The sequence below is a fragment of the Ciconia boyciana genome, chromosome 5 (genome assembly GCF_034638445.1).
Source record: "Ciconia boyciana chromosome 5, ASM3463844v1, whole genome shotgun sequence".
NCBI lineage: Eukaryota > Metazoa > Chordata > Aves > Ciconiiformes > Ciconiidae > Ciconia > Ciconia boyciana.
Window position 1 is genome coordinate 45172185 of NC_132938.1, and position 11941 is coordinate 45184125.

The following is an 11941-nucleotide window of genomic DNA, read 5'->3' on the forward strand; positions in this document are numbered from 1 at the left end:
TTTTCTTGATTGCTCTTCTTTTACTTATTAGAAACTGTGTGTTGCAGGACAAAATTCTAATACTGGATTTAAATTGTGACATGGCTAATCTTCGCTCATCTTTATGCAATTTACAAAAAACGTTGACATTTCAAGACTAGTGCAGTGACTTAAAAATCTGGGTATGACTTATTTTCAGGTTTGTTTTAGTTCTTCTAATGAAAGGGCTACCGTGTTTTGCTTTATGTGTAGGTTTGTAATTTCTGCTGATATAAAAAGGAGATGTGAAGCATATATTTTTAAAGACAAAAAGTAAAATAAAAGCTCAATGTATTCTTGACCTGCAGTGCTGAAAAGAACATCCTGTTTTCTGTTTAAAGTTCTTATTCATTGTAGTGGCATGTTCCAAATATCCCATTCATTTAAATGACAGAAATAGAGTAGTACACAACACTGGGGTTGACCAAAGGTTTCTTTTCAATGGTCTATTTTTATGCTCTATTTATAATACTGTAGCGGGTATTTTAGGAAAACTACTATTAAGCAAATAGTTCTATAGTACTGAATTTTCAAGTATGTTTTAGCTGTCTGGTTTGGCAGCTCAGTTTAAGAAAACAAATGATAGGCTTTGCGGTAACAGCTCATTAGACAGGAGGATGGGCTTGACCTTAAGGCCTGACTTGAGAGATCTGAGTTATCAGTTTTGCATGACCCTTGGCTAATCTCTTATCTCTGTGTGCTTCAACTCCCTATCTATAGAATGAGGGATAATACTCCCTTTGCTTTCTTATATTGTAAACTCTTACTATGCTTACTATACATGAAGCCAGTAGGACCACCAGTGTGGTGCTGACTTTGGTACTATTACAGTAATACATTCTACGTTATTATTAAGGTAATTCCATAAAGATGTAACATTAGGTGTTAAAACACATATGTATATATTATTAATATATAAAAGTATTTAAAAAAAAATGGACTTTCACAGTTCTGTGCTGGAGTCTGACATTATTTCACCCTAAGTACTGCCCTGCGCACAGCCTGAATTGAATAGTCAACAGCATGTCCAATTTCTCTCAGTCTGAACAATACAGACCATTAAGAGTCCCCTTGGCCAGGTCCTTCTTAATGCTGCTGGAAATCCATCTCAGGTGCCTGATGTTTGATTTGGTCTTTAACTTTCACTGGTCGTTATGAGAGCCAAAGAATTTATATGGAATGCTTCAACCAGATGAGTTTCATGTACATCCTCCCATCACCACCCTCGGTTTCTTCCCCCCCCCTCCCCCCCCCCCTTCTTAGGGTGTGAGTCCCGGGGCCTTTGTTCCAGGTCTTGCAGAATGTGACAGACAGGACTGCTGAAGATGGGACAGTGGTGGCTCTATCAGGTCAGGTGTTGTCGATCTAGACTTCTGACTAACTTCTCCATCAGTTTAATTCTTGCTCCTTTAAAACACTGAAAAGCCCATTATGAAATTGCTGTGAAAAAAAAGGAGAGAAACAGGCATTAAGGAGAGATTTAGTAAACTATCTCATACAAAAGAGAATATATTCTTTATTAAATACATGGTTGAAATTTGGGATAATGTTTCTTAATTTGGAAATTTCAGCTAAAAAGGTTAAGAAAAAAACAATAAAAAAGCCAAAAGCGAGAAGGCCTCTAATATAAGGTTTTTTCCCCACTTTTTTTTGGTCCTGTGTTTTGCCTATGTAACCGATGAAAAATCAAGTTCAATCCCCTCGTAATTTCAAATGTTGCGAAAAAGAATGCTGCTACAGTCATCCCACTTTCCAACCACCTGTTGAAATTCAGGCTTAAGGATCCATCCTGTTTGCATCTGCAAATAGCTTTATCCATATGTACAACTCCATTGAGATCAAGAAGATTACTCACATGAGTCAAGTTACCCAGGCATGTAAATATTTGCTGAATTAGGACTAAAACTGGAAGGGAATGTAAACGTAGCTGGTAAATCCTACTTAAGATAAAGGAGCTGAGCACCCACAATGATGACTGGAGTTGGTTCAGGTGCCTGTCACCCCTTACTCCCCCAGTGAAGTTTCATGGATTTCTAAACAGCTTTATGAAGCAGAATTATCTGTAGCTAAATGTCTAGAAAATACATTATGAATTAATAAGTACACTTTTGCTTCATCATTGACTTTTGTTAAAAGAAATCGGCTCCCCACATAAAAGGAGATAACACTGAAAATAGCTTTTATCTTGATATTCTGTAGGGAAAATAATTCCAGTGTAAGTGCTCATGTATCGTGCAGCTACTGCAGCCTCAAGCAAAATGCATTATATGCTGTTTCAGAGCACGTTAGAGAAAATGTAGATGCTTTCTGCACAGACAGTCTCCAGATCATGGATGCTGAACTGGAGGAAGGGGGGTTAAATTTACTTTTCTTAGGAACTGAAGCAAGCCATTCAGAAGTGATTCAAGAAGTCTCTGGACCTAAATTCCCCTGTCCCTGTCATTCAGTGTCTGCATGCTGAGTGAATTGATCTGATTGCTTATCTTTTTAGGTTTGTGCTTAAACTGATGAAGGAATCTCATTTAATCTGTCTCTTATTGAAATGAACACATTCATTTCAATGCATTCATTTCAATAATGGTGGAGGAGACGTGGCATTCAGTAGTAAAGCATCCTTCTGGCGTGTCCCTCTTTCTACTTGCAGCTCAATTCTGCCACTCAGTATGCAGCCCGCCTGAGATTAAACTTAAGATACGGTAATCTTTTTTCAGCCTCACAAACCTGCCAGTTTACCATCCCATATGCACATTCCACGCGTTTATATGCCAGCACTATAGAGTGGAATGGCACCTCTTTGCATGGCTGTTTTGGGAGCGATGTAGGCTCTTCTCACCCAGGCAGTTTATGCATTGACAAGATTCTTGGTATAGGGTTGCTAAAAGTTTGACTTTGGTCTCTTTTTCACTGTTAACCGCTTAGTAAATGGAAACATCTTGTGTCCACAGAGTGCAGGTTCTGCCATCATTTATTTATGATGCTGTCACGCCTGGGGCTACGACATTATTTTACTATATAATGAGTTTAGAAGATGCAAAACTAGTGACTGCATGTTTTATTCATCCTTAAATTGCAAGAGCGCCTTGGTTTCCTTTTGATGCCTACCCTATTTGCAAATACTACCTGTGTGCTTCTGCGGTCACTTAGTATTTGAATGTATATGCCCTCATCAGCTATAAAGCATTAATGCTTTGCACTTGTATAGCCTTTCATCCAAGGAGCTCAAAGTCTTTCGCTGACAATGATTAAGAATTACAGTCCCCTTTGAAGTGGGTAAATGCTACTACCTTCATGTTACTGACGGGCTGAGCGAGGTGACTTTGCCCTGCATCCAACATGAAAGAAGTGTCAGCGCTTGAAGTCCCGGAGCCTCCTCTCCAGCTCCAGCTGCCGCTTTGTGCCTCCTTTACGCTCATCACACTGCTCGCCCCGCAGCTTTGCCAAGAGGCTTAAAGCTTTGCAGGGCAGAAGTTCGTCCTGTTCAGCAGACCCAGGAGCTTCCCGCCCTGCCTCAGCGAAGGCATTTGCGCGGGGAGCGCTGGCCCGGGCGGGGATAACGCGGCGGGCGGCGAGACCCGCGCCCCGCGCGAAGCCGGGCGCCCGCCGGGGGGCTCGGGGGAGCGCCCGCCCCACGCCCTCTTTTTCAGGACGAACCACCGGCGGCCGGGTGAAATGGCACCCGTGGTTTGGTTCGCTTCGTCAAATGCCTCTTAGGCGGCCGACACTGCGCCCTCCTGGCGTCATCACCCGACACGCGCGGATTACCTCGCCCACGCTCGGCGGGGGCCTCAGGGGAAGGGCACCCTGGAGTGGAGCGGCATGCAGCGCCGGTGGGAGCAGCCGTGCCGGTGGAGCTTCCTGCGCAGGGCCAGGCTGGCTGCGGAGAGAGAGAGGCAGGCAGGGCGTGAGGGCAGGTCGCCGGCAACGCGCCCCGGCAGCCGCGGCGCGGGGGCGAGCGTCCTGCTCTTCCCGGGACGGGGCGGCCCCGGCCCCGGCCCCGGCGCTCCCCAGGGGGCTACCGGTGCCCTCCGCCGCTCCTGCCGTGCCGGCCGTGCTTCCCCGGGAGCAGGCTTGCAACAGCTGCCTACCTTGAGTCCCCATTTATTGCAGCCCCCCTAAAGCTCCCAGGCTCCTGGGATACCTGATGCATCATCTCACGCTGCCGCTATAAGTAGAGATGAAGCGCACGTATCCAGGCTGCAAAAACCCTTCGTAAAACGCGTGGCAGCGGCAGCCAGGCACCCACAGACCCGCCCCGCAGTGGAGGGCAGAAAGCCCGCCTTGGACGCGGCTAGCCGAACAGGCCGGAGTGCCCGCGGCGGGCACGACCCCCCCGGCACGTCCCGTCGCGCTGAGGCGTCGCTCACCTGGCTTGTGCCCGTCGGCAGGGAGGAGGCCGGCCAGGAGAAAGAACACGATACAAAGGAGCAGCTGGAGTCTCATGTTTGCCGTCAGCGTAGAGGCGCGCTCTGAGGGTGTCGCTGGGTATATATGGAGGCGACGAAATGCACACAACACCGGCCCGCGTGGCTAGAAGCGGCCGGCAGCCCCCCGCCTGGCTCACAGGCCAGTGGCAAGCTGGGGAGCCGGCCGCCGGCGGCGTTTTCCAGCAAGGTTAATGATCAGGCAGGGGCAAGGCTCCTGGTCTGCACTGCGGTCAGTGCCTCCCTCTTCCCTTCTGCCTTTCCTCTTTTTTTTTTTTTTTTTGTCACTCCCCCTTATTTTCCATAAGCAAACAATGCAGGAATGAAAAGTCCGTGTAAACAGTAGCTTCTGTCAATGCATTCGGGGCAAGGAGCCTCCTGAACAATGCGGCGACTTCACTTTAAATTCAACCCAGGCAGGAAAAAAATATGTAAAACAAGCCCCGATGTTCCCTCCCCCATTTGCAACTGTTTAAACTTTGCATTGCCCATATTGCTCCCACATGCAGAAGCAATGGCTGCGGCAGGAAGGCCTCCCCCCGCTTTGTCCCTCCTGAAAGCGAGGGCTGTGAAGTCCCCCCACGCACGGCCCTCCGCGCAGCTCGAATGCTTTCTCTCTTCGCTAAAGTAGCCGCGAAGTTGTGGCTATTCGAAGTGAAACTGTAGCAGTTAAGGCTAATGGGTGCCTTTTGTACCGGCAAGTATTTTTAAAGGATCAGAATATTCTGGAATTAATTTGCCAGGTTTTTTGTTTTTCTTTTTTTTACCATGTCGGGTAAAATCGAAGTCTTGCACGATGTAACTGGTACAACAGTGCCGTGTTGGGGAAAGCAGCTTTGGATAGGACGTTACGGTTGCATAGCCCACCTGTACATCGTCTTATATTTTTACTAGCTTATGGTGAGAGCTCGCTTTAAACTACGCTGAAAAGAGCTGGTGTGATCACAGTGCAGATACGCAAGCCTGAAGGGAAGACAGGCAAGCTTCGCGAAATGTGTTAGCAGCAGTGATGGTTTTGAAACCCAGGGAATTACGGCCATCAGTTAAAATTCGACTGGTCCTTTTCTTATTTTCAACCTGCTGGTTTCTTGGGATGGAACAGCACCTAGTGATTTGGAAAACGAAAATTTGTCCGGTTTTGGAAAAAGTTCGTGGTTTAAAATAGCAGGAAAGAGTACATTTCTGCACAGATGAAACACTACTATTATTAAGAGATAAGTATTATCAAAAGTTGACTAAAGTTGTTCTTTGCCTAATTCCCTAAAGAGTGGAATATACGTTTTTTAAATTTAATTGCCCCTGTATTTTTTCTCTTGTTGTGGGTTTTCCCATTTTCTTTAAAAGCCTGTTTAACTCAATAGTGCATGCTAGCCCCTCCTCATGGAGTTGCACATCATTACTGGGTTACTTGATTTGTCTAGGTAAAGTATGTCCGTTCTGTATGAATTAAAAGGCAACTTGCAGCTTGAATGCATGGTGGGAATAATTATTAATGTTACTGTTTTAAAATGATGTCAAGACTGCTGAGGAAGATGTCTTGGACAAAACAGTAACAAAGGAAATCCTCTGCTGACTGATCACATTGATCTGTCATAAGCAGCACATGCTTCCCAGTGTTCATCTGTTCAGGTTGGTGGTCCTTATGTTTTCTCTGTACAATCTCTGGCCTTTAAACTAGACTTCTGTTTAGTATTGATGCCACTCGCTCAATACTGATTTCAGCTGAAATCAGGGTCCCATGGTGCCAGTGACAGAATTGCCCTAAAGAGTGTATCATTTCAGATAGAAAGGTGGTGGAGAAGTGGTGTGGCTAGCTCACACAGCGAGTTTGTGACAGAATCAGGGTTATGTCCTCAATATCCTAAATCTCACGCCTCCGCAGGGTCGCCTTTAGGGGTGTTCACCATGTTCACTTGTTCACCATGAATGAGAACACGCTGGCCACATCGTTCATACAGCCCTGTAAATGGTCATGACTTTCATTCAGCGGTGAGCTATATAAGGTTCAGACTCATAACCTTAAGGTGAAAAGTAGTATAGACTTCAAAGTGATAGGGACTCTGTAGATAGCTAAAAGGGCAGAAAGAATGCATAGACTATTGCCAGTCCCTCGGGCTATCTAGGCCTCTTCTGCACCTGTATTTGGTGAAGTTTACAGGCATTCTGAGGAGACATTACATTTTCAGGGAGTTGAGTAAGATACAATATTTAAGTGCAATATTTATGTATATTTTTTAAACCTTACTTCGAGCTATTCAATCCATGCTTAACTCTTTGCAAAAGTTTACAAAGGTTTATATGAATCCAAGTCACTGTAACATGAGCATCACAGATGTCTTGTAATTTTCATGTAAGCTAGAGTAATATTTTGATGCTTACCCACTAATGAAATTTCTAAACTGTATTATTACAGTCCCACTCTAGAATTTATAGTTCTTTTGCAAGCAGATTTCCTTCAGGTACTTATTTTCATATGGCATACCACTACTTGAAATTAGGCAAAGAACAGCTAGACAAAATGTAATGATGTAATGTTTCTGTTTTTTAATGGTTTGCTGTTTGTTTTTTGGTTGTGTTTTTTTGTTGTTGTTTTTTTTTTTTTAATTGGCTTTAGAGGAAAGAGAATGTAAAGTACATAGGAAAGCTGGAGGTCTGTAGGTAATTCTTTATGAGCTAGAAGAGGTAGTTCTTTGAATCAAAAGCTTCCCTTCTCTTTTATAATCTGAAAGGAACGCGATAAAAGGATGATGGTTTCAGCATTTACCTATATCATTGCTATTTTTCCAGCAGGTACTCTGTTCCCTACCTCCCCCTTGATAGGATCACAATAGTCAAATTATCAGTTTACTTCCAGAAAGTGAAAAACACAGTTAGCAGAAATAATTTCAAAAGTTACAACACGGAAAATTTAGAACTGCCTTTCCTGGGTATCAAAGATTAACTGTAAGCAACACACATGGCATTGTCTTTTGCTTGACACATTTCGGTAAGTCATATTCAGTACTGTATCACTTCACAGGATATAAATTGTTCTGCATGACATTTTCAGTACAGAGTGTCTGTTACAGCCTATTTATTTATTTGGGGAAAAAATAATTTGAAATGATTATGCCATTTTAAAGAATAAGATTGGGAGAAACAGGGGAAAAGTGACTGAGGGAATATCAAATTATTTTGTCACATATAGAAAAATATAAAATCTTTTGATAATTTAAATGAGAGAGCAAGTGGTGTTACATTTTTAAGTCAAATTTTCCAGGGAGGTGGAAGGACTGAGTGTAGATGCTTTTTTACAGAAAGATGCCTTTTTCTGAGAACAGTTGTATATGACAGGAGTTATACTAAGACGATTGGAAGCAAAAAAGTCAAAATAGTAGGTAGGAGCAGGAAAATTAATAGTAATAAGAAGTAGAATAGGCAGGGTTGGATGATAACAACGGGAGAGAAAGATAATTGGGCACTTCCTAGTAAGGAGTAAGGGATTAATTAGCGTTCCCTATTGGACTGCTAGTCAGAAGTTGAATCCTACCTTTCCTTTGAAGGCCAGCACGTAACTATAAACTCTAGTGAAAAACAGTGCTTGTCACTAATCTTTGAGAATGCTATCAATATCAAAAGATGAATAGAGCTTCTGAAGTACAGGAATTAATTGTTAGATATGGTAACACTGGTTTCAATCTCTGCATCTTGGATACCCCCTTGGATAATATCTCTCCCCCTCCTAGAGATCCGTAAAAATACATTGGTCATTGTGGATCTCTACTGTGCTATGAGAAGACATGCCAAAGGCTCAGCAGAGTGATGATAACTGTGAAAATTCCTGTTTATTTTGGCTTAGAATTGTCAGATAAGATTTAATATCAGAGTTTCTAATCAGGTTTTCTAACTTTGTGTTCCCCAAATTCATCCATCCTGCTGATCTGGAAGAATTATTTCACTAACCAGACAAGATCAGGGATAAAACTGTTTACTTCAAAAGAATTTGGTGAAGAAAATAATCAAGTCCAATGGCAAATGTCATTAGGAAAAGTTCTAGGCTTTTCCTAGTTGCTTTCCATTACATTGCAAGACGGTATATGAGCTGTGCAACAAATGAAAAAAAAAAAGCAAAAAAATTATGTGAGTCGCCGCTTGAGGGGAAAAAGTTGGCAAAGAAATGCTCAAAGGGATAAATTTTGAAATGTTGTTTAGGTGTCTGTGCTGTGGTTGTTTTTCACCACAAATTTCATTGGGATTATTATTTCATGGTTTTATTGGGTCTATGCGCCAGCCACGAATATAAAGGATGGTTTTTCTTCATCCTGGGCTGAAGCCATCAGAAGCCAAATATAATGTTTGCCTTCTTCATTGACTATAATCATGAAGACTACTTTTTCTAGACAAAACTCATTACCTCGAAAATTATGATTTCATGAGAAGATGATGGACTTTGTCATAATTTTAATCTGTGCCTGGAAATGAAAACCAGCTCAGAAACTAAAACCCATTTCTCCTCTTTTGCATTTTATGCTTTTTCTGGAGAAAAAAACCCCAACAAACTTGTCTGCCTGTTTGAGCTCAGCTGCCTTTCCTGCCTGGGGGGGTGACAGTGCTCCGGAAGAAAATGGTGGTCATCAGGCAGAAGGAATGCGTACCAGTAACCCGACACTGGAGACAGATGTGCTCAAGGAACGGAAATGGGGGACGGCTCAGACTAGGCTAAACCTTGTATAATTTTGACTTTTTTTCCTGTTTGTGAGGTTTTCCACGTGTGTTGCAGAGATGCACAACCTAGAAAGTGCATTTTCTTTAATTTTAAACTGGGAAGAAAGTCTGCTGTGTCCATGGCAGCATCTCCTGGGCCTTACTGCAGTACAAGTCATAATCATAATTTTTAGAATAATAATAAAAAGGAAAAAGATTCTCTGGTAGACTTCAGTCTGTCTTACTTCTGTAACCCTACAATCTATAGGGATGATTTCATTTAATACAATGAAAGTAATACCAGCCACGCACCTGAATAACCATAAAGTCCCTCCTAGGCAAATGATGATTTCATCAGTTGCCTACAGAACTGTATTGATGCATTTTCCTTTTTATTTAAGGAAAATACATTTACATGGGCTTGAAGTTGCACTTATTTTTCAGTTGTTTTCCAGCCTTAACAAGTAAATTTGATTCTAAGATTCATCTAGGAAATATATATATATATTTTTTTTTTTTTTTAATAGGATAACAAAGAGGTGAACTCTGGAGCAGCAGTGCCTGTGATCCCCACCAGAACGACCACATGTTCTGTTTCAGGCAACCCATTCAGGGTCAGATTCTTCTCTGGCACCGGTCATAATTTCAGAGCTTTTTTAATTTGAAGAGACATTTATGTTGTCATGAATTAATGAAGTTCAAGGAAAAAACCGCAATGCTTGCATAGCAGAAGGTTCTATAATTAATTTTTATTTGCTGGTTAACTTTCAAATATGTAACTGCCTTACATATCTAGACCCTTTGTGCCCTGGGTTTCAGTAGGGAAAGTCTTTAAAAAACCTATTTTTCATGTTATAATGAAAACTCTCATAAGTGATCATGTAAATAAGGCGAACAAAGTTACTTTTCTGCTACACCTTCTAACATATGCATTTAGGAAAGAGGGGTGCTTACTGCAGTATTTAGCATATATGTTACTGTTTATATTTGCTAGGGAAAATTCAGTAAAGACAGGCAGATATGGTTTTGTCCTAAACTCTAAGTTTTAGAGCTTCACATGTGGTTGGAAAATTATTTTTTAAATCAAAATCTATCCATTTAGTTGTACAAATTTCAGTAAGTTTTTCAGATAGAAAGATTTAATTTCCTGGAGATAATTTTCAACATAACTGATCTTCTGTTTTGGATCTGGGCAGCCACTACCCACGCCAAAATTTTAATGCAGGAAGTGCTAGGATGTGCTTGGTGAATTTCTGTAGAGATTGGATGAGTAATTACTTGAGAGAGAATTTCAAATGACCCTCCAGCTCTTTGCATATTTATACTTCTGACTTCGGGTAGTAAATTTGGTTTGCAGTTTCTGTAGATTTTTTTCAATGTTGCTTGCAGTTTATCATTAGGCACATGGTGTCACATGAAGCAGCTCTGTAGGAAGAAAGAGCTTAAGTTCCCATAAGGGGGTCTAGTGTGATGTTTTAGTATTCCAAGTAGTTGTCACCATTAATATTAACCCTCTGCAAGCCTGGTCCCCAACTTGCAACAAGGTGAAATGTGCACTTTATGTATGGGTTTTCCCCTGAGGGTTTGGATCTTTCTAGTACAGTCCTTTGAACTTTGCCTCCTGGCAGAGAGATTGCAGCTCTGCCTTGCTCTTCATCAATGGCTAGGCTGTGGTACTGCCTTTTTGCATTTTTCCTGTCTGAATTATTTCTTTATCTGCTGTGGTCAGGAAGGTCAGCCTTCCTGTTGCCCACACAACTGGTGAGAGGTACAAAAACAGAGAAGGTATGTATGATTTTTCACTTTTCCAACCTTCAGGCAAGCTGAAAAGCAGGAACTGCAAGCTTACATTCAAATAAAAGATACCAACACATAGAAAAGAGCAAAGGCAAGAAAATTAAGTTTTCATTTAGGAAAATGTTGAGTTTCTCATTGAATTCCTACATTGTTTGTCCCTTGATTGCTGTGTGGGAAAGGCCAATGCTTTCCAGTTGCATATTATATAGAAATGTTTATTGAAATGTTTTGCTATGCCTACTCTTAGTTAGGGTAATAGCACCTACATGATAACTAGCCTCAGATATTCCATTGGCTGTTCTAGGTATTGTATACTTCTAACTAATAACAGATTTTCCAAGGGACAAGATTTATGTTGTAGACTTGAGACCTATTTGTGGCAGCATATTTTTTTAATTACATACTCTGGATAATTAAGTTACTGTGCAGTGGTAACAAAGTGGAAAAGACTGCTCTGAAGAAGCTGTCAATGCTTTAGCTGCTGCACTTGCTAGAGGACTGCTCTGATCAGTGCTTGTGGTGGATCTCGTACACTAATGATCCTACCATTTCTCCCACTGTTGAAGCTGCACTGATAGGAAAGGTGGGAAATTTTGAGGAAAAAAGCCTACTACAAGACAGACCACTGTAACCTGTCACCCCCTTCTAATCCTGTAAGGTGATTACTGGCTGTACAACACCTATAGCTATACCAAATATGGTCTGGCCGTTTTGTTTTTTTTTTTAATGGAAGAGGATTATCTCTATCAATGGAAAGACCAAAGACTAAATTAGCAGGGATGAGGTAGTGGAAATTTTTGCAATGCCTGACATTAGGTACAGCATACAGTGAAAGAATATCCTGTAGAAGCTGAAGCAGCTCTGCAGCAGTTCAGCAATTTTTTGGGGGTCTATTTTGCTAGTTTTGAAAGGTGATGATGATTTGCACTGGTTTTGCTTCTGCAATATATATATGTATTAAATAATAATTATCTCTAACATGAATAAAAGGCACAAAGCAAAGCTCAGAGTAAATTAAGTTG

General features: G+C 41.7%; 1 protein-coding gene across 2 annotated transcripts; it reads right to left on the minus strand.

Annotated features, from left to right (window-relative positions):
- Positions 1–1288: 1288 nt before the first annotated feature.
- APELA (apelin receptor early endogenous ligand) lies at positions 1289–4696 on the minus strand. 2 transcript variants are annotated; one of them, XR_012042688.1, is made up of 3 exons: positions 4383–4696; positions 3303–3892; positions 1289–1458 (listed from the first exon to the last, which is right to left on the minus strand). XR_012042688.1 is itself a non-coding variant. In XM_072862659.1 (3 exons), the coding sequence occupies exons 1-2, from the start codon at positions 4456–4458 to the stop codon at positions 3804–3806; spliced, it is 165 nt and encodes a 54-aa protein (XP_072718760.1). In that variant the 5' UTR covers positions 4459–4696; the 3' UTR covers positions 1289–1458; positions 3781–3803. The 2 variants fall into 2 exon arrangements, 1 of the variants encoding a protein (XP_072718760.1); XM_072862659.1 differs by having other exon boundaries at positions 3781–3892.
- Positions 4697–11941: the final 7245 nt, after the last annotated feature.

Bases quoted from the DNA above. Each gene is read 5' to 3' on its own strand.
- APELA (XM_072862659.1), bottom strand. From the start codon at position 4,458: ATGAGACTCCAGCTGCTCCTTTGTATCGTGTTCTTTCTCCTGGCCGGC. The intron at 3,893-4,382 runs GTGAGCGACGCC...CTCTCTCCGCAG, and splicing joins TGCCGACGGGCACAAGCCAG to CCAGCCTGGCCCTGCGCAGG.